Here is a 23,675-nt window from a genome sequence, read left to right as displayed (position 1 = left end):
ATTATATTTTAGACCATTATTCAGGATATACAATTGAAATAAAAGTTTCATGAAACAATACTTATTTACCCTTATCACACATGATACACTCTGATTTTTTTTTGTTCTATTTCATTTTTCTTGAAAACTAGTCATAGGCCATCATATTGCTTTCCTGATCCACTATGAATCACAACCCATAGGTGATAGTTCAAACAGATGGATTCACAATGTAAGAGATGACTACACTAGTGGTGCCACAATTTCATCTTGGCCTATCTATCCATCAATTTTATCATGGATGAAGACATAGAAGGCATTCATCAAGCCCATAGGTGACACAAGGCTGGGAAGGGTAGTGAAGATATTGGATAATAGCAGAATACAAAGATAGGGACTGAATCTAATGAGATGGAATTGAATACAGACTAACATAAGATCCAGTACTATGATGTATGTGTAGTAAGGGTAAGTCAGTATTGTTTCATGAAACTTTTATTTCAACTATATATCCTGAATAATGGTGTAAAATATAATTCGTACTGAGGGTCACAGTCCAAACAATCGAAAAACCAACAGTGCAAATACAAGATGAGGAGATGGGGATGAGAGACATGTGAATTTTTAGTCCTCTGTAATCACATCGTATGTCAAAAGTGTCCAAAAATCCAACTCAACTTTAACTGTGGTTTCTTAACCTGTGCTCTTTATTTCCCTAGCATTTTGCACAAGTGCTTTGGGGGTCGCCATGCAAACTACCACTGGGTGGGAGTGAGCTTGAATAGAGAAGGTTCTAGGATACTACTTCTTGTTTGAATTTGCTGTTTGCATCAGTTTTATAAATGGGGACTTCTTTTGTTTGAAGTAAATGTTCTTTGGCAAAAGTCCTTCTGAAAACCACCAGGCAAAATGACCCAAAACAGAGAATATAGAAAGAGGGTTCTGGTAGTCCTCATTCTACCTCTGAGTTAGTCAGAGCACATCTGGATTATTTTACTCATTTCTGGAAGCCTCACTTTCAAAGAGATATTGATAAATGGGAACATGTTCAGAGAAGAATGAGGAGAATGGTCAAGGAACTCAAAACCGTGGCAAGTGAGGTACAGTTAAATGAATCAGGGCTGTGACTTAGGAGGCCTGAGAGAGTTGTTCACATATATTGAAAAGGCTGTCATGTGGAGAAGGCAGTTTGGTATAATAGTTTGGTGAAAAGAATGTGAACTTTGGCATCAGGTCAACCAGGTTCAAATTTCAACTCTGCCACTTATTGGTTGTGTGACCTTGACCAAGTTTCTCAACTCCTCTGAACCTTGTTTTTCACGTTTATTAAAAATAGGGGAACATAATACTTCCCTTGAAGGACTGTCATGAGGATTAAATAAGATAATATATATGAAAGTACTCAGTATAGTGCTTGGTTCACAAATATATTTATTTCATAGAAGACAGATGAAGTCATACCACGAGGCCTAAAGAGTTGCAGTAAAGACTAGATGGTGAAAGTTAAAGGAAGATTAAAAAGTTAGAGGGATCCCAGAAGAGCTTTCCATTAGTCAGAGACATTCAAAGATGGAATGCGCTGCTGGGGAAGGGTAGTGAGTTCCCTATCCCAAGAGGCATTTGAGGAGAGGCTGGACTATTACTAAATGGTGAGAATATTCTGGAGGGAATGACTGGGGAGAGGAGGAGAATTCCCAGTAGACTAGCTCAATAGATTGAATGAATGGGGTCAAGGTTGGTTCCTCCAAAGAACCAGATACTGTTCTTCTTTCATAACCATGAATGATGCTTCCTTCCACTTGTTAGGCCCATCGGACAAATGAGTGCTTTGGGGAAGCACTTTGTAGTATAAAGATGATCCAACAAGCATATACGGAGGACTGGTTATGTATTGGATACTCAAAGTGTGCACATTATGGACAGTGGGTCAACAGGATTATCTGCATACAAGAGTTCCATGTTGCTTGTGTATCTGCTATTGGGCTGATTTTGGGGAGAGCACTGGGCTGGCCCCAAGGAGTAAATCAGCTCTCAAATTTGCTAGCACACCAAGAGACTTGGTCTAACTCCCAATTCCATTCTAGTCAGGCACAAGATGGAAGTGAGTTACCAGAGCAAGATGGTTCAAAAGCAGCAACGGAAATAAAGAGCCCAATCTCTTCATAATCAACTCATCTCCTGAAGTGAAAGGCCTGGTTGTTTATAGCAGTGCTTACAATGGGCAGTTATGCTTCAGAGTTTATACCGAGAGTTCAGTTTCACATTTCAGTAAATCAAAAAAAGATATTGATTTTGAACAAATGGCTGATTTTATTGTCAAAGCAAATTTCATTTCTTGAGATGATCAGATTTTACTAAACTCTTTCCTAAGTGCCACTAAACATGCATTCTGTGAATAAACAGCATATTCCTCAACCAAATGACATTTGTCACCCACTAAATACAATTATATTTGGTCATCTCCAGTTGTCATTGAAAATGCAGAAGCGGGAAAACTGCACACTGGGAGTCAGAAAGTTTTTGCTCAACTCTTGGCTGTATGATTTAATAACTCTATGGTCATAGCACAATACATAATCCTTCTGACTACCAGTTTTCTTCTCTGTAGATGGGGAGGGTGGCTTCTTCTCTCATGGGTGGTTGGGTAGTGGAGATAAAATGGAACAGTGTGAGTAAGATGCTTAGCATAGTTCCTGGCACATAGTAAGCTCTCAGTAAGTAGTAGCAGTTATTATTAGAATTAACAGAAGGAGAATATTCATAATCTGCTGAGGATTAGGGCACGCTTTTGAGGATTGATTCTTCCCAGGGGCTCAGGTTTGCCTCAGAAAAGAACAGAAAACAAAGGCATCACGTCCCAGCTTCCAAAGGTATTATACTATGCTAGCATGAATGGGCCTTCCCATGTTGGGGACTTTTTTGTGTGTGGGGGGCGGATTTTAGTTTCCCGACCAGGGATCGAACCCAGGCCCCCCAGGCAGTGGAAGCGCCGAGTCCTAACCACTGGATAGGCAGAGAATGCCCAGGACCTTTTGGTTTTGAAATGTAGGGAGAGTAACAAGGAACTTTAGCAATTGGGTTATATTTCTGTAGAGAAACCTTCATGATGTTGTAAGAGCCCTTGAGAAAACAGTTGATCCATCTTCCTGATTCCAGAGAGGCCTGTATTCCAAGCATTCATAGATTACTGCTATCCAACATTTGCTTTAAAAGTTTCAAAAGGTGGGGATTCTATAAGATCTTTTGATAATGTATGATACTGCCACATTGTCTTAGAATCAGTAAGCTCTTCCTAAGGTCTGATTCAAATCTTCATGCTGTAGCACAGGCCTTATTTTTTCTCTTGCCTGTGCCTGTCAGCAGAATCTGTGTGCTCTCATTTAGACATTTGTCTCTACCCTCACCCATCAATATATTTTGATTTACTGAAATATAAAACTGAGCACTGTGTAAGCTCAGCTGGATCACTGTAAGTACTACTATAAACAACTGGGGCTTTCCTCTTGGAAGGTGTTATGAAGCTCCCTACTCAGCTTTCTTCCTTCTAGCTCAAGACAGCCCATGTTCTTAAGCAGAATCATGGGAAACCTAAGTCCCCAATCTGCCACCATTGTCTAAACAGACAGTGGAAACTCTGTCCATAGAGGCTGAGCACCTGGGAAGCTGTGCCACACGCTGGCTTCCTCCCAGTAGACACTTTGACCCAGAGCATTTCCTTTGGTGTCTTCCAGCTTTTGTCCACCTGTGCCGCACCTGAGTGCTGCTTTGCTTCAATGCCAGATCCTCCCCCTTCCCAGCTAAACATCTCAAAAGAGTGATCTATTTTCACTTTCTTCACCTCCCACTCTACCACTGCAGTCCAACTCCAATTAAATTGCACTGTACCGAAGGCACTCTTATCAGAGTCACGAATGCTGTCCAACCAAATGGCTTCTTAAAACAACAACAACAACAACACACCTTATTTTACGTGACCTCTAAGCAGCATTTGATATTAACTGTTCCCTTCCTTTTGAAAAGCTTGCTTCCCTTGCGTTTTTGGACCACATGCATTCCTGGTTTTCTTCCTACTTGTCAGGTCTCTTCATCTCAGTCTCCTTTTTGTAGGTTCCTATTCCTCATCCTTCTCTTGAATATTGTTATGGTTGGAGTTTGGTCTGAAGCCTTCTCTTTTTTTCTGCTTATGTACCCTCCCTGGAAGATCTCACCCACTTCCCTATTTGCCATTACCATGGGATAAAACTGATAATCCCAAATCTCATCTCCATTTTAGGCCTTGATATCCAATTGCCTGCCAGATGTATTTACCTGAACATGCAATGGTACCTCAAACTCAGTTTGCCCCCAAATAAACCCCTCACCCAACCCTCACCCAAACCTGCTTCTCCTCCTCTTGTATTTCTTATCTCAGCGAATGGTACCACTATACATATACTTCCTTAATTCCAAAATTGTCAGTCTGCAAGTTCTTTGATTGTAGCTCCAATATTTCACTAATCTGTCTAGCTTTCTTAATCCACACTGCTGATACTTTAGGCTTGGCCATTATCATTGCGTGCCTATGTAACCCGCATGAAGCTGAGCAGCTTCACGATCAGGGTCATCACGGAGTTGTATCTCAAAGAAATGTCACCTGAACAGCCAAAAAAAAATTGGAAAGCAATTTAATTTGCACTGAAGTTTCTTGGAAAGGGACTAATCATTTATTTATTGATGTTTTGTCCCTGTCACACCTATATTGCTTTGACTGCCTCTTAAGTGGTCTCCCTGCCTCTAACACTGTTTCCCTCCACTTGATTCTCTATACTACAGCTAGAATGCTCCTTTAAAAATGAATTTCCGGGCTTCCCTGGTGGCGCAGTGGTTGAGAGTCCGCCTGCCGATGCAGGGGACACGGGTTCGTGTCCCGGTGCGGGAAGATCACACATGCCGCGGAGCGGCTGGGCCCGTGAGCCATGGCCGCTGAGCCTGGGCTCCGCAACGGGAGAGGCCACAACAGTGAGATGCCCGCGTACCGCAAAAATAAATAAATAAATAAAAATAAATGAATTTCCATGTTTAAGACTATTTTAAAAATGCATTTTCCTGCGTAATGCTCTCATTGGCTCCCCATTGTCCACTGGATAAAACTGGAACTCCATCAAGCTTATAAGGTCCTTCACCACATTGTCTGCACTTAACTCCTTCACATTCTTTGTACCATAGTGTCTTTTTCATATTGGTATATGCATTAACTATGCCTGCTGAGCACTTACTATGCATGTCCAAAGAAGGTACAGTGGGAAACTCGCTGGATACATAGTTTGGCAACAGAGAGCGGATTATATATTAAACATTGTGATATTAAATTCCAGGAAGGGAATGAGACCACAGAGAGGATTAGAAGCATTAGGGAAGGGTCCCGTGGAAGAGGTGAGGTGTAAGGAGGGTAGGGAAGGGGATTTGGACCAGCAGAAGAAGTTCTAGTCTGAAGGATTGGGGCCATGAGAAGCAGGCTTCTAATAAAAGTGGAAGGTCATACTCTGGACACTGAAGTAGACATCAGTCCAGCCTCATTGTCCTGTGCCGGCCTAAGAGGAAAAATACCAGATACTCTTTAGGGTGCTTGAAGCACACAACACAAAGAGATGGACAGCCGCGGAGATAGAAGCCAAATAATTTGGACATGAAGCCTGATTTCTCTCCCAGGCTGTCCTGCTGGTTTCGAACATGGACCCTGACCCACCCCACTTAACTCTCCATTCCTCCCCACCTCTCCCCAAAAAAACGATTGTTTTTCTCAAGCTGATGTTGTGTAAGGAATAGGGAAGGGGGCTACTGTCAGGGAAACTGAGGCTTGGAATGAAATGCCATAGAGAAACTGTGACTCTGTCTCCTGTTCAGTGGGCTGGACTCTGCCTGCCAACCTGAAAGGGATGAGGTAGCTTTTACGGTGGCAGTTATGGCTTGCGAGGTGTCGTGTGAAAAAGAACCCTTCTCATGGTGATGAGGATCCTATGTTTGCTCTATTTAGACAAAGAATTCTCTTTTCAGCATAACTTTCCACACCGAAACAGATAAATTGTTTAGAACTGACTGACTGCAATACTAAGTGTTCTATTTTAAGTTAAAACTATCCCACAAGTGAATCATATACGTGCATCTTCTCTCTTTCATCCCCCTCCTCCATATAAACACATTCACGCCCTTCCTCACTGCCATAAATAATGCTCTTTTTGCTTGCCTCCTGCAGGACTTTGCATCGTGGAAAGTTAGGCTGCTCTAGGACTTGATAGCCTGATCCACTCTTACCTCTCTTAAAGAGGGTTCATTCATTTTGTCAGTTTTCCAGGCCTTCCAATTCCTATTTTATTTTTGTAGTTGACTCTATTTGACTATTTTCTGAGGTTCTGGGGTAAGGCAGGGGCACCTTAACCGTGGAGAATATTGCTGGTTGCCTACTGAAGAGCAATCCTTCATTCCTTGCTAACAGAACCCTGATTTGGGTTCTAGAATTAGGTAGCAGTCTGATCAGAGAGGTTGACCCAGTTCCAGAGGGTCTGAATCCATTTTGGACATCCCATTTCCCCTTTGCCAGTGACTCACTTCTGGCCAATGTGACACAGGAAGGAAATCTGCTGGCATCTTTGCCTACTTCTGGTCATCTCACTATGTGAATTAATGAAACCTTATTGTTCAAATCACTTTTAGTTAAGTGTCTTACTACTTGCAGTCAAAACCATCCTCTCTGATACACTAACCAATTCTAAAACTCTCAACTTCTACTGTGATTCATTTGAAAAGATAAATAACCTACTTCATCAGAGTCATAGATTCATGGAATGTTAGTTTGAAAGTCCCTTTGACGACTGTCTAGTCTGTTTCCCTCACTGAACATACCAACTGCTTGTGTCTGCAAACTAAGAAACTCATCCACAAGGTGCTGGGACTGTGCTCTATGCTCTGTAATCTCTACATGTCTAATCCTGATTTTGCATAATTCTGGTAAAATCAGAATTTTGAACTCGATGGGAACTACACTGAATTTTCCCTTTTATTCTCATTGGCAAAAGGCTTTCCTAAATACATGTAAAATAGATCTCAGAGGGAATGTTGCTTTTACTTCAAAAAAAAAAAAAAACCCACAAAGAACCGCCCTAGAAATAGCTATTTACATAGACATGAATAATAAGTCATGCTCATATATTCATTAAAAAAGATTTCCAGACTTTAGTAGTCAGTACTTTTCCAGATGTGAGTTATTGTATTATTCAAAAAAATAAAATTACATATCTTGGACCATAGTCAATAAGTGACATTGGCCTTACCCTCTAATTGATTCAAATTTGAGAGACTTTCATGTTCACGCCAACATTCCACCCCCAGTGTTACTCCCATCCTAGTTTACTCTTTTCTCTCAACTGAGTTTTTCTGAGGCGGAAAAAAGTAACTTAAATAAAGAGAAACTTCTGCTATCTGGTGTTATAATGGATACGCCAGGCTTCCTTTCTACCTAATTTCTGTATGAGAAAATTGTTATCCATTTCCATGATGCCAAATGGCGATAGCGCTTGAAAACCATTGGTGCCTACCTGAGTGATGTCCATTCCCGAGTCACAGCTCAGTGGCTGTGTGGAAGTCAGACCGTTTGAGCCGATTACAGTTGTGATCACAGCATTCTCATCAATTCTCCGAATCATAGTCCCATCCACAAAGTAAATGAATCCATGCCTATCAACTGTGATGCCTGTTGGGGAAGACCAATTGAGCATTAGTAGTCTAGAGGGCCACATGTGCACCAAGATCAGTATTTTGAAAGAAGCCACAGAAATGAAAAGGCATTTTAAAGACATATGGATTCAATTTTGCTCAGCACAGACAGAACAGTAACGGGGGAGGTTTGTTTAGACACACATTCACTCCTCTGTGTATTGAGAAGAAACGACAAAACGTGATATGTGGAGAGAAAGCCAGTCTAATAATTTTGTTGTCCAGTTTTACATTTCCACCCCCCTGATACTTGCTTACTCCCACAAACAGAAAAAAAAAAAATCTTCTAAGACAAATGGGAAAAGACAGGGGAGGCAGTGTATGTTACATTTCTTTTAGAGTGCAGATGCACAGGCCGCTGCTTATTTTCATAGTTGCATTAGAAATAACTGACTTGGAAAGCATTAAAGTTATTTTCATCAATTCACACTCAGTTAACAGAATCTGTAATAATCCTGATAAACTGGACTGAGTTTTTTCTCTGTATTATCTGTTCAGAGGAGAGCTGGAGAGAAAAATTATGGTGTCACAAAAGGAATGGTTAAGCTTCTAGAAAAAATAAAAGTCAATAAAATTCTCACAGTAGTTTTACACACTGTGCTAATTACAGTCTTGTTTCTTGGAAAATACATAAAAGCAGTTAGAAGGCTGGGGTTCTAATACTGAATGCACCACTTACAACTGATGTGTGACTTTGATTGAGTCATTCAGCCTCCTCTTTGGTAAAATATGGAAAAGATGATCTGCCTGTGATATTGTGATTTATAATAAAGAATTTTGGTCTCCTTTCCGTTTTCTAACACAGAGCTCCTAAAACTCTTGGGATTGCTTGTGGTGAGAGAGATAAAGGTGACTTTTGTTATGTTAATGAGGTGACTTGGGCCGCACTTTGGCCGAAGAATAGGCTGGTTGCCAGGAGAAACCAACCTGGTGATTAGAGGATTGGAACTTTCAGTCCCACCTCCTGACCTGGGCTGGAGATTGAGTTCAAACGCCAATGGCCAATGATTTAATCAATTATGATTATGAGGCCTCCATTGAAAACCCAGGACAGGGTTTGGAGAGCTTCCATGTTGGTGAACACAGGGCGATTTGGGGAGAATGGTGCACCTGGAGAGGGTCTGGAAGCTTCCTCTCCTTTTCCCCATACCTTGCCCCATGCATCTCTTCCATCTGGCTGTTCCTGAGTTACATCCTTTTATAATAAACCAGTTATCTAGTGAGTAAACTGTTTCTCTGAGTTAGCTGAGCTGCTCTATCAAAATAATGGAACCCAAGAAGGGAGTTGTTGGAACCTCCTATCTATAGCAGTTCTTTCAGAAACACAGGTGACAACCTGGACTTGTGATTGGCATGTGAAGTGGTGTTGGGGGGAGGCAGTCCTGCAGGACTCACCCCTTAACCTGTGGGATCTGATACTATTTACGGGTAGATCACGTCAGAATTAAGTGAAATTGTAGGACACCCAACTGGTGTAGAATTGCTTGGTGGTGTTGTTGGTGGTTCTCCCCATGTTGGAAATTGGTCTCAGAATACCTTTTATTGCTTTACTTGGCTAAAGTGACCAACTGTCCTGGCTTGCCTGGGACTGAGGCAGGGTTCAGTTTTAAACCTGCGACAGTCCTGGACAAACTAGGATGAGTTGGTTATTCTATGCCTAGGTTGTAGTAAGTATCTGATGAAATAATGCATTTAAAAAGTGTCAGACACTGATAAAGAACACATGGTTCAACTCCTGCTTCCCTTGCTACTTTGAAAATAACCACATGGCATTACTTTAAAACTAGTTTACAATTTAGTCTTTTCCTAGTTCTCCTTTATTCAGACCTTGTGAAACTCAGAATGTATGTTAAAGTTAGGAAGATCTGTGATAACCAGCATGTCCTCTTAGTGCTCATGCGTGCACCCACATACACGCACACACACACGCACAATAATTTTCCTGGCAAAGAGTGAACTCACCTAAAGACAGTTTATAAACCCAACTTAATAAACTGCTTTTAGATGAGCTAATTCATTGGCAGGAGGTTAATATTAAGGCTCGACTCTATGATGTACTTTGATTAATCCTGATGTTCCTCATGAAGTATTAATCCTTAACATCTATAAAAGTTACAGATTCATTTTTTAAAAATAAATTTATTTATTTTATTTATTTTTGGCTGCATCAGGTCTTCGTTGTGGTGCGTGGGCTTCTCACTGCGGTGGCTTCTCTTGTTGCAGAGCACAGGTTCTAGGTGCACAGGCTTCAGTAGTTGCAGCACGTGGGCTCAGTAGTTGTGGTTTGCCAGCTCTAGAGCACAGGCTCAGTAGTTGTGGCGCACGGGCTTAGCTGCTCCGCGGCATGTGGGATCTTCTGGGACCAGGGCTCGAACCCTTGTCCCCTGCACTGGCAGGCGGATTCTCAACCACTGCACCACCAGGGAAGCCCCAGATTCATCTTAACTTTCCCTGAATGCCTCTAAAGTCATCTACATTTTGGTGAGTTCTCCAAGGAAACCAGCATGTCCAAACAAGGGGAATTCCATGTCAGTAAGTCCCTTTATTATTTTTGGTGGCATAAAGACCTTAAAGAAGGTTTTTAAAAAGACTTTTAAGACCGCGGCAGGTCAAAGGATGATGGCATAGGAACATTTCTTTCATCTCCAGAGTATCTGGACTGAAGATGAATCAAGGGCTATCTCTGCTTTATATTTTTCTTTGTGTTTCGGCGAAATCAGTTTCTTTTTTTGGGGTGGGGTGGGGTAGGAGTTTATTAATTAATTTATTTATTTTTGCTGTATTGGGTCTTCACCTCTGTGCAAGGGCTTTCTCCAGTTGTGGCAAGTGGGGGCCACTCTTCATCGCAGTGCGCAGGCCTCTCACCATCGCGGCCTCTCTTGTTGCGGAGCACAGGCTCCAGACGCACAGGCTCAGTAGTTGTGGCTCACGGGCCCAGTTGCTCCGTGGCATGTGGGATCTTCCCAGACCAGGGCTCGAACCCGTGTCCCCTGCATTAGCAGGCAGATTCTCAACCACTGCACCACCAGGGAAGCCCCCGAAATCAGTTTCTTAAATGCCTAGAATTTGGTCTGGTGTGTGGCAGGCCTATGATTTGGGATCACCTTCTATGACCTCTGTATTCAATATCACTGAATGTGAACTTGGAAATTTGGCTGTCATAAGAGGATGAACTGAAAAGATCAAGACTCAGATCTGGAGAGAGAAAGGCTAAGAGCAGACAGGCTTGAAGTGTATGAAATCATGAATTATTTACCAAACGCATACTGAATGGCACTGTGCCAAGTTCTGTGCATGCTAAAGGACGAAGAATTCAGGTACATGGAAAGCAAGACTAAGAGGATACTGTGCAAGTGCTGCTCTAACTGGGAGATGAAAAACTTAGAGAATCAAATCCCTGAAAATTGAAACATTCCCAAAAGGTATAGACAAATGTATTCCTCCAGAAACTAGCAGTACAGAAACATACATCTTTATGCTGACATCAGAGAGGACCGTTCTGTTCCTTGACTACTACACTCCTCACCCCCATCAGAGGGTGGAGTTTGGCCTGATCTGGGGAGGATAATCTTGGACTTACATGGTTTTCCCACTTTTAATTTTTGTGAACTTCTAAACACTGAACCGCTCTCTCTCTCTGTTCCTGTCAGCTGAACTCCACAGATGAGGCTTATTAAATCCTCGCTGTTGGCCTTCGGGGCTCATTTGGCTGACAGCTTGTAGGATACTCTCCTTTCATATATTTGTGTAGCAATTTCTTTTATCGCAGTCCAAATTCCAAAATACTCCAAATTTTGAGATTCTTTAATTAAATTTAATTGGGTTATACTGATGTTTGGAGTTGAAAAAGAAATAGTAGAAAGGGCTTTGAGGGACTGTGTGATAGGTGTTTTATTTATGCATCTAGGCATATTTTATATGTACATATTTTCATTTCCTCTCATTCTCCTACCCCAACCAATGAACCAACCAAACAACCAACACACAGACAAATTCCCCAAACAACTAGTTTTACACTCTTCGCTGGTGAGGTTTAAAGGGTATTTAATTTTCACTGAGGTTAAAAACCAAACTGGAAATCACGGGTAAGAAAAAGAGAATTATTTCTGCCATTACTTGGCTGGGGAGCGGGAGGGGGCGTGGTCATCTCCCATAATGAGTATCGTTATAGCCCAGGGATGTTGATGATGCAGTATGATCTATTACTGTTTGTTAGACTGAGTGGGAGGAGGTAGCACATGCCCAGTCTATTTTAAGTTTTATTCTTCAGAGATGGGAACGTGAGTGATTTCAGAGCACATAAAGCCATCTGGGGCTAGCAAGATCTTACAGATTCAGTATGACGTTCATATTTTGATATAGTTGTACCCAGATTTCCAAAATTTGTTACCCAATGCTGTGGGCATAATTTGTTCCAAGGGTCAGGTCCCTTGATGTGCTTACTTGACAGGGTTTTCATTAGCACTTAAAACACAATGGAAGGCACAGTCTTTGAATGAGAAAGGAATTAAACTGCATTGAAAAGACTCACTTCCAGGGTTTACCATTTTAACCAGTATTCATTTTTAGAGCAAGCAAAAAATATATAGATCTGTGCGATTACCACAAGCTTAGGCAGTGATGCAGGGTGGGTGGGATGGAGGTGGGACGAACAACCAAGGAATACACTTCCCTCAGATGCCCAGACAGCATATTTAGCTTGGAGCACATTTTTACATTTGTGAGAAAATAAATAAATCCTTGTAAATTAGTGCATATAATGAAAGCACTGACAGACCATAACCTGGAAGTGTGAATGGTGCTGTCTCCATTCATCAGCATTAAGCCCTAACAAGCTCTTTCTATGGAGGAACCTGCTCATAAATAAAGTGCATCTTGTAAAAAAAAAATTATTCACAGTGTCTTATGCAAAGTAGGGGACATCATATAATATCTGAACTGCAGGCTCTTTTCTCTGTGAAGCATAGTTCTGTATGAAACAGCTGCAAATTAACGGGCCAAAGTATTTGACTTCTTCCCTTGTCTTATTATCCTCCAATGAATAAATACTATAATTCTTAAGAAGACAATTGCCTAAAGCTGGGGCAGCCTGGATAGTTACTAATAAATTTATCACCTGTTGGGGAAGAGGATGCTGCTGATGGATACTGAAGCAGCAGGGGCAACCTGATGTGGTATCACCTGAGAGTCCAGATGTGGAGGTTAACAGCCTGGAAATAGTAGCTAAGATCCCAAATTAGATAACAGAGAAGATCAGAGTTGTTGGCTGTGCAGAATGCCAATTTCAAATGTTGGCAGAAGGCATCTCTGCATTTAATTTATAAAAATTACAGCTGTTGAGGCCACCTACATTTTTATTATTTCTGTATTAAAAATGAACCTTCTTTCAGAATATAAGCTTTGGAAAGTAGTCATAAAATTCTCTCCATCTACAGCCCTAGCAACCAGAAAACTGAAATACTGCTTTTTTTTTTTCCTACCACAATCTGCTCTTTAATTTTATGAGACAGAGGTAAATGGTTAAAATAAACTTTCAGGGGAATGTCCTAAGTGCAATATGGCATCAGCTCAATCTCCAATACTGAGTGTGCTAAATTGTGTAGCTGACATTAGCCAGTTGATCATAAAGTGCCCTTTAAATCAAAGAGAGTTTAAATTTTTTGCTTTGTTTCTGTGCATTTCAATTCTCTGAAAATTGGTATCATATGTGTGGTCTATATGGAAATTCTCCACTAGGCAGAAAAGTCCATTCCCCAACTGATCTAACTACTGTCCACTTATAACTACCTACCAAAATCAGAAAGGGCCAAGTTACTTCTGTACAATAAGCCTGTTATCTTGCTAGTTAGACACCAAATGGAGCTTCTAGAATTTGGAGGGATTACAAATATCTGTGTTTTACTAGGGTTGGAAGGAAGCAGAGCTTAATGACCAGCTGAGATGATTTCACTGTGTGGTTAACAATGAGAACAGGAGTTCTCAAATAAGAGAGTCTAATAAACTTACCGTAACATTACAGGACAAGTGAATAGTGTGAGTTATTTAATCAGATGACCTCTTTAATTTAAAAAAAGTTACACTATATTCTAACAGTAAAGGTCAATTTCCAAAGAATTTAAATACAAATTAAAATGATAAGCATTCAGACTAATATGTCCTTCCTTTCAAGACTCAGAAGGCACTCAGAGACATCACGAGGAACAAGAGATTCGTGGGCTAGTTGACCAAGAATTGTGATTGAGAGAAAGACAGGTAAGGCCACTTGTCTTCACTTTCACTCCTTCTCATTCTCTTAAAGCTTTAGCCTTCCAGGCAAGGCACAGTGAATGAAGAGCTCTCCCACCTCCACCAGCACTATTTTCCTAAAAGTTTACTGGGAAAGTTGTTTTTGTCCTCACTTATTAATTTATTCAGGATTTATTTTGAACCTATTATATGTAAGGCACTGTACTAGGCACTGGGACTACTGCAGACTATAAAACAGATATGGCATTGCTCTTGAGAAGCTCAGAAACCAGTGGGGGAGATGGAGAAATACCCAGGCAATTACAGTGCCTTGAGATAAGCACTAGTTTGGGGCAAGTCCATGGTACCATGGGAGCAGCCTTGGGGGATGGGCTGGGGAAATGAAGGTCACTAGTGTTTTCTCAGATTATAAATCACAGGTAAGCAGAAATCTGAAGGACTATGTTGAATTTCTGATGAGCCCAGTGTGAAATCCAGGTAGGCACCACAAAAAACCCATTAAGGCTGACTTTTATCACTAAATAATAACCATTTTCATTTGCTGAGAATACTAAGATATTCCAGGCACTGTGCTGGACTCTTTACATACTTCTCTTTTTAATCCTCACAGTAGCCCTGTGAAGTAGGTATTATTAATGTCATTTTTTAGAAGAGGAAATAGAGGTTCAGAGGCCAAATGACTAACTCCAGGTTGCCAATGCTAGATTTAGCTCATGTTTGTCTGACTTTCAATGTCCATTCTTTTGATCACTATCCCATGTAGCCTAAATGGGGCTATCAATCACTTTACCACAGGAGTGGTGTACAGAATGGTTTCTGAGGGTCCAGAAACTCCATGAAATTATCTGCAAAATGTTTCGTGTATGTGTATCGTCATGAGGAGATGGTCCATTGCTTTTGTTAGATGGTCAAAGTGATCCATGATCCCTCCCCTGAAATTGTAAGAATTCTTATATTCCTGTAGAGCTCCTGGACCTCTTCAGAATTATTCTTCAAAGATATTCTGCAGCTTCATTCCTACAGAGCTGGTGAGTTTCAGGAAAGCACCCAGAGCTTCCATGTGATAGGGACTTTGGTAACTTGACTATTATTTATGATCTACTAAATAAAAAGGAGACCCCAGAAACAAGGGTCACAAACTCATATGTCATCAGGGGACAGGCAGGTGACATTAGTTTGTAAGTTAGGTCAGGTGTTAGATTACACAAGTTCTAGGGGAAACAAAGGTTAACTAAAAAAAGCATGTCCCACCTAAATGCACTCAACCTTTTTTTTTTTAATAAAGACACAGAGTGGGACAAATGAATTGTATTTTGAACCAGATTTATTCTCTGAGTTGCCAATTTATGATGCTTGCTAGAGGTCAATCAAGAGGAATATATCGTCAGTGAAGAGGCTGCTGTGAGCAGACAAGTTCCATGAACTTAGAATAAATCTAATAACTAGTACTGCTGTTAAAAGTTATGTCCTGATACAGAGATTTCCCATAAACCCCCTGCCTCCACACATGCATACCTCTCCCACTATCAACATCCTGCACCAGACTGGTATGTTTGTTACAATTAATGAACCCACACTGACACATCATTATCACCCAAAGACCATAGTTTACATTAGGGTTCACTCTTGGTGGTGGACACTGTCTGAGTTTGGACAAATGTATAATAGCATGTTTCCACCTTTAGAGTATCAGACAGAGTAGTTTCAGTGTATAAAGATTCTGCTTAATTTTTCTGTGAACCTAAGACTGCTCTAAAAAATGAAGTCCAGTTAAAAAGAAGTTATGTCTTGGTTTATAAGCTCTGAGAAACCAAAGATAATCAAATCTAGTTACAATTCTCCATCACGGGAAAATGAAATCCCTGGATGGCTAGTGACACAATGCTTGCTAAGCACGCAGCTTCTTTTGTTCCCACCAAGATCAAAGCTCAGAATTTATGACAAGTTCATCAAACCAGAAAAGTAGGTGTTCAAGCTGAACTTGACTTTGCTCTTGCTCTGCCCCCCATCTCTTCCTCATCCTTCCTTCGGGAAGCTCTCCTCCTTTAGTACGGCGGAGACAATGCTATGTATTCAGGTCATCCTATCTATTTTTCTTTCTGAGAATAGAGCTAGATTACATTTCCCAGCCTCCACTGCAGTTAGGTGTGGGAAGAAGTGATATATGCTACTTCTAGGCCTGGCCCCTAACAAAACCTCTGTTGAGCTCCTTTATGGAGCCCCCCCCCCACCCCCCTAGGCTGGCTGGATGCAGAGTACCCACTGGAGGACTCCAAGGCCTAAGAGATTGACAAGCCACTAGATGGAAGGAGCCTGGCTCCTGAGTCACTGCTAGGAGCAGGGATTTCTCCTATCCTACAGGCAACCTTTACTGGACTGTGATGTGAGCAAGAAATAAACGACTATTTTGTTAAGCCATTGAGATTGTGTGTGTGTGTGTGTGTGTGTGTGTGTGTAATACATCGTTGTTAGCTTGGCCTATTACATTCACCAACCACCAATTCAATTCCTGTTCATCTTCTAAGGTTTTTATGAGATGTTTCTCTTCCAGAAAGCCTTTTCTGCAAACTCCACTTTCTGGTCTCTCTGTTTTCTAACCTAAAGAAGCTTCTTCTTCTTTTTTTTTCAAATGTGAATTATCCAGTCATGCTTTATCTAGGCAATAAGCTCCTTGAGGGCAAGAACTGGATTTTATGCTTTAGTTTTATATCTCAACAAATCCAGTACACCCGGGCACAAATGTTCAATAAACCTTGTTGAATTATAGGCTTAATTGCCACGCATCTATAATGAAGCACATCTATCTTGAATCAAATAAAGCATGCCACGATGTCTATATCTGCATATGAATTTCTCTAAAAATGAGTTTAGAAAGGAGGCAATGGTAATCTCTTTCTCCAAAGACCTTGAAGAGGAGTACAGCCCCCTATCAATTAGTGATGATGAGAATATGGGAAAAAGGGGAATTGACCACTCAGAGCAAATAGCATAAGGACCATGGATCAAATTAACTGCAACTGAATTTGATCCATGTAGATAGCTACACTGAATAGCTCAGGTTCCCTGCAAATCCACTTTGCTCTATCAACACAACTTTGTGTTATGATCTTATGATCTCTTCCAACCGTACTCTAATCTTAGAAGTTCTAAGGAAACAGCAGTATCTCAAGATTTCACTTAATTTGCTTCACTCTGGACCACATAAGGGAAAGTAGAGAGAACACTGGCTCCAGGGTCACATCAGGGGATCTGGGCTTCAGGATGACCTCTGTTACAGATTAGCTGTAGGACTTGTCTTGATTTCCTAACCCACACCCTACCTACTGCACAGGGTTAAAACAGTGTGAAGCTCACAAGAGCCAATGAAATGAAAGCCCTTTTAAGAGGACGAAGTCTTACAGTGGTGCTAAGTGGTGTCCTAATTGCTCAGTCATTGCTGTAATTCTTTCTGAAAGTGACTTTTCTAAGCCTTAGAACCACAGACAAAGATTTCCACATAGGCTCTGCTTCAACATTTTAGGCTCTTCTATGTTGGACAGACATAGTAGAAGCTTTAAGTCCATAACCCGGGTCAGTGGCAGAGTGCCCTATGTTAGATTCAGCACAGAGACAAGGCAGAGGTTGAACACAATTTTGTTAGTTTAGGGGAAATACTGCACTACTGAACTACTGCTGTAAAAGCCTTCAAGCTTTTATAAGATAGCTAAAGTTTTCATCCAGAGAATCAAATAAATGAAGCTCCATGCTGTGCAACTGGCTCAGGGATACCCTGGGCTGGGGGTGGTGCTGGTGTCTCAACATTTAACAGCGACACCAGACACTAGGGATGGTATGAGTTATTTTTCCTTGCTTTATAGAGGAGTGTGTGTGTGTGTGTGTGTGTGTGTAAGCGATTGGGTTAAATAGACAGTTCTAGTTCAAGTTGAAATGCATATCTCATGTTTTATTTTTGTGCTAGAGTTCTTGCTCAAAAGATGCCTATAGGCTGAGATTTAAGGGGACTCAGTACATATGGGCTAAGATAAATGAGGTTTATTGGACACGAGCTGAATATCTTATACACCCCCCCTTAAAAATTCTTCAATTATCAAGCAGCTGTATCTGGGACACTAGTCAGACATATTTTGTAGAAATGCCTTTGTCATCCTAAGGAAACAAACCACCTCACAAGAACCTTACGTGAACAATTAGCTTGAGGAGGGAAAGTTCATTTATTGCCCATGGACCAGCAAAAAACTAATTGCAGTTGTTACACTCTGGGGGAAAATAAGTCTCTTTCAAGATATGTGAACGACCAAGAGGTTCTGATAAAAAAGCAAACTAAGTAGAATACCTTGGCCTGAATACTCAATAAAAGGAGGATATGAGGAATTAAGCCTGACAGTGCTTACTATTCACAATAGTGGGCTAACTCAAGAAGAATGAAAATTTCTGCAGGAAAGTTATTTGCATGTAGTATCTATTCAAAGACAACGCGGAAGGCCCATTTAAAATTCTTCCAACGGCCGTACATCTTGACTAATGAAGCTAACACTAGAAGAGAAGTTCAGGAAGTCAGAAAGGCAGGGTGATGAACACTCTGTGAATACAATTTTCAAACCTTTGAAATGAGGCTTAAAGAGACACTTAGGAGGACCAATTTGGGCTTAATCAAAAATATATTATTATAACAACAACAACAAACACAAATATGACAGTTGAGTAAAAGAAAAAAATTAAGCAAAGCAGTTGTCTAATGAGACAAACCACTCTTTGACTTTTTCTTTTCCACGCTCTGACCTACAAGTTTGACAATCTGAGTGCAGAAGAAGGTTACATTGAAAGGTATTGAAAAAAACTGGGATTCGCTGTTCAAAGGGGGCTGGTGACATCTCTGGCCTTGTCTTGATTGAGACTGGGGTTTCCAAGGCCATTTCCCCACCTTTTTTCCTCTAAGTTCAATTACCCAGACATGTTCAGGAGAGCTATGAGAGTAGGAGGAAAGAGTCTGGGGGGTAGAAGCTACAAGGAGATCCTGTTGTGAGGCTGACAGTGACTTTCAAAAATTTACACAATCTCCCAGTCCTTGAGATTTTGTCTTTGTCTAATTGCGAGAAGAAAAGCTGAGACGCCCATGTCAGTGGATTACTGTAAAGATCAAATAAAATCACATCGAAACAGAATAGTCTGTGAAATCTTTTTGAAAGGTTAACACAAGTGGTGTTAATATTTCTGTTTTTGATTAACTGTTAGTTTTCTGGCATCTTGCTGTGGATTATCTGTTACATGATGACCTGCTTCAGCACAGCTTGACTTAGATGGCAGGAACCCTCTGTGCCATTCTGTCAGCGTCTCCTCCATGCTGATAGTGAGGAGCAGTCTGTACAGGGGTCCTGTGTTACTTTTCCAGTCAAACTGGTCTACTCACTGTCTCTGAAACACATCTTTCTCTTTCCCTGGTTATCACTACATATTTGCCTGCACTACTCCTGTGCCTGGAATCCCCTCTCCCTCTCCCAGTATCCAGATCCTACTCATTTTTTAAGACACAGTGCCGAGTCTAGCCTCCATAATTATAATATATAAACTAACTCAAAGGCTTGCAAATATCTTGATGGAGGTACTTCCTTGTCGAGTATATCAAACAATTTCATCAATCTTGTCTGATGGTAGAAATCTGAGCCTCTTAGAAGAGATGTGTTGTTCCGCTGATATAAGTGGCTAGGAATGAGGGTCACATCAGGTATATGTCATTACGTTGCAAATCTAAAGCTTGGCCTGTAACTAAGAGTGTGAGGCTTTTTGACTAGACTCAAGAATGCATTTTACATACTGAGATAGGGCCATTTTAACCAATCCATTTCAAGACCGCCCCAACCTTCGTAGGAAGAGCTGAGTCATTCACTTCCCCCTTAGATGGCCTCTTTGTTCTCCACTGCCCTACCCTTACTTCTTTGCCTTGTTCTTTGATCTCATTCCTTTTGGAATTCACTTCACCTACCAGGAAGAGAGGTTAGAATCTAGTCCCTAGTTTTTCTTTACCCACGTGTCCAGTCCTTTTTCAGATTCCTTTCCTTTCTTCCACATCTTCCCCCTTCTGCTCATTTTCCTCTCCCCTTTTCTCCAAATCCCAACCAGCTCTCCATTCTCTGAGCCCCTTGAGTGCTTACAGTTTATATCACACAACCTAATGCTGATTACCGTTTCCTCTGACGATTCCTTCCTTGTCTCCCTAACCAGATCATATTTCACTCACAGGCAGGGATCAAGCCTTTTTAAAGCACTTATAATTTCCAAATTTCCCAATGCAGACCAGATTGTCTGCTGCTTGAAAAGCTTAACAAAACACTGAAGGTCAGTGAACATGGTTCTTTTTCTAATAAGATATACCAGGAGCATGACATGGGTCTGACAGAGTAGCTAAAACCAGTGGGAGTCTTATAAAGAGTATAGTGGGTCATTGACACTAGTGTCTCATTGACACTAGTTAAATATGTTGAAAGTATTAGTTAAGATGATGCACACCTCTGGGCACCTGCTTGATAACCAGGAGATCTTTGTTGTAACAAGAGATGGTTGCAGTGTTTGACGACAGCACTTAGCATAGTTCCTGCCATACAGAAGTGCTTTATGTGTTTATAGAATAATAAATGACTAAGCTCTATATTAGAAAGAGAACAATTTGAGCAATTAGAAAAAAACAAATTAATAACAGCCAGCAAGTCTAATAAAGAAGGGAAAACAAAAGGAAACAGGCATTTACAAATACTGCTAGATAACATTTTGCAGCTGCAATGGTTCCTTAATTCAACTGTTCAAAATATATTCAGCATTTCCAGGAACTAGGAAGATATCAATTTAGGGCCAATTCAGAAGGCAGCGGTTTTGGTCATGTGTTAACTGACTAATTTTTTTTTAAACATTCAAATAGATTATTTGAATAAACGCATGCTGTTAAAACTAGACCAGATATACTTGGGAAATAAAATAGTGCCCAGCATAACTAAAAAAAACCCAACCAAACAAACAAAAAACAAAAATGAACACCCCCCCCTCCACAACCACATAAAGAAAGGTTTTGAGGGCGCTCAGTGTTGATCTCTGGGTTCTCAAAGATTTCAAGCCTAACAGGCTAAAATCAGAAGATTTAAAAGTAGCCCTTCTTCAGACCGCTCTCCCCAGTGATTTCCCCACTCTGGGAAAAGTGGGAGGCACCTTTTGAGGGACCTCAAGCCCTAAGGTAGGGCTGGGGCAGTTGACTGCCTACAGTTCTGGTTTTACTTTGTTCAAGAGAACACAGAGAAAAGATTATAGAAACCAAAGTAGGTAGTATTGGCAGAAGGCATTCTGATGGGTTTTTGACTGGGGGGTGGTGAGGGGGAGGAGGACAAAGCAGACCTATCAATCTATTACCATGCCTTCAGTTTCCTTGGGTTAGAGACGCCTTCCACAATGAGGAATGATTCCTGCCTTCTAAGGGAAATTACTGCTGTAATCAGCTTTCTTTCCTGAGCAAATACTGGTAAATTGGGGCACCCATCCACCTTCCTTTCCCCAAAAACCTATTATACAGTGTAACAAGCCTTTTGAAAGACCAAATGGAATAGCTAGGAAATGAAACTGGAAGAAAAATAGAGCAAAAAACACTGCAGCTTCCTGGCTAGGCTTTGATATTTGGGGCTTAAAGACAACCTCACATTTCAGTCATTAAGCCTTTGATTCCTCAGAGAGAAACTTGAAATGGCCCAGGACTCACTCCCGAGGGAACAGTGACTTTCTTTGGTCAATGATAAAGCTGACTCATTATATCAAGGCTCTTTAATATTGAGGAAGTTCAGTGTCAGCCATTTAGGGAACTCCACATATGGACACACACTAGATGTGTTGGTGAGCTCTGAAGCTAATGGAAGAGCCTCACTCACATCCAATCAGTTCAGAAAATAAGGGATTAACACTGGCCACTGTAGGGGTCCCTGAAGACCCTACTCCAGGGCCAAAGCTGGTGTGTGTTCTGATATGTTGGTTCCTGTGCTTTAAAGGTTGTTAAATATTTTGAACACTGTCTCTGTATGAGTGAAAGCCTTATTTAAAACACTTTTTAAAATGGAATTTTCAGGTATAAATTTGCAAGTTGTTTTCTAAACCCTATTTCTGACTTAACATTTTTTTTAATTATGAAAGATTTCAAATGGTCGACAACTCAGAAAATCATTACACACTGCCATGCATCTACCACCCCAATTTAATAGGTGTTAACATTTGTTTCATATAGCTCTTAAAAAAAAAAGAAAATATTATGAATACAGCCAAAACCCATGTCTTTATCTCTGTTCCCTTTTCCCTTCCCTCCCCAGAGGTAAGCACTAGTCTGCAGTTAGTGTGATCGCCTTGCATGTTTTTTTTTACATTTTCTACATACGTATATGTCAAAAAATAATATACAGTATGTTTTTATGCTTCAAAAATTTATGTAGGAGATGGATGGTGGTGACGGTTGCACAACAATGTGAATGTACTTAATGCCTCAGAATCGTACACTTAAAAATGGTTAAAATGGGGGAATTCCCTGCTCCAGTGGTTAGGACTCCACGCTTTCACTGCCGGGGCATGGGTTCAATCCCTGGTTGGGGAACTAAGATCCCAAAAGCTGCAAGGTACAGCCAAAAAAAAAAAAGTTAAAATGGTAAATCTTGTTTTGTATATTTTACCACAAAAATATGCTAATGATATCACATATATATTCTTTTGCAATTTTCTCTTGCATTCATGCAACCTTATGTTTTGTGACTATTAATGTTTTTACACGGGTATCTAGTTAGTTCATTTTTACTGTTGTATAATATGCCATCGTTCGACCAAACCCGATTGACAGATTATTAGGTTGTTTCCATTTTTTACACTGTAATGACAGCGTAGCATGTCTCCTTATACACATGTGTACTTGTGACTTTCCATACATTTTTCTTCAGCCAAGCTCCCTTCAGTACCTCTCTCCAAGTATTTTTAAAACATAGTTGCAAGTTTTCCTTTTAGTTGGACAATGTATTTTCCAGGCAAAGAGAATTAAAGTAGGGCTGTGTATATACAATCAACAAAGTTTGACAGAAGAGAATTTGAATACAGTAAAACAATTTTGAAAACAAAATGTTTACTACTAGTCTTGAAAACAATCCAGTTAATATTAGTTTAAAAAATTATTTACTTATCCTCCTTCTTATCATCATACTTTATTTAGTACTTAATCTGTGCCAGATACTGGCTTAACCCATATTGTGTCATTTTATCCTCTATAACCCTATAAGGAAGGTAGGAGCACTGTCTCCATCTTACAGATGAGAAAACAGTGGCTCAGAGATGTTAGTAATAAATTCGAACTCATTCCTACCTGCCTGATTCCAAAGTCTCTGGTTTTTTTGTTTTTTTTTTACCAGATTTTTTTTTTTTATTTTACAAATTTAATCAGTTATACATATACATTTGTTCCCATATCCCCTCCCTTTTGCGTCTCCCTCCCACCCTCCCTATGCCACCCCTCCAGGCAGTCACAAAGAACCGAGCTGATCTCTCTGTGCTATGCGGCTGCTTCCCACTAGCTATCTACCTTATGTTTGGTAGTGTATATATGTCCATGCCGCTCTTTCACTTTGTCACAGCTTACCCTTCCCCCTCCCCATATCCTCAAGTCCATTCTCTAGTAGGTCTGTGTCTTTATTCCTGTCTTA

General features: G+C 40.6%; 1 protein-coding gene across 3 annotated transcripts in view; it reads right to left on the bottom strand.

Annotated features, from left to right (window-relative positions):
- TENM1 (teneurin transmembrane protein 1) overlaps nt 1-23,675 on the bottom strand; it is a 596,609-nt gene that overhangs the window by 71,150 nt on the left and 501,784 nt on the right. For all 3 annotated transcript variants that reach the window (XM_060088152.1, XM_060088154.1, XM_060088153.1), the window contains one exon: nt 7,551-7,705. In XM_060088152.1, the coding sequence (XP_059944135.1) occupies nt 7,551-7,705 (155 nt within the window). The remainder of the gene's footprint in view (nt 1-7,550; nt 7,706-23,675) is intronic.

The sequence above is a fragment of the Mesoplodon densirostris genome, chromosome X (genome assembly GCF_025265405.1).
Source record: "Mesoplodon densirostris isolate mMesDen1 chromosome X, mMesDen1 primary haplotype, whole genome shotgun sequence".
Taxonomy (NCBI): Eukaryota; Metazoa; Chordata; class Mammalia; order Artiodactyla; family Ziphiidae; genus Mesoplodon; species Mesoplodon densirostris.
Note: the sequence above shows the minus strand (reverse complement) of the source record. Positions and strands in the feature narration are given on the sequence as shown.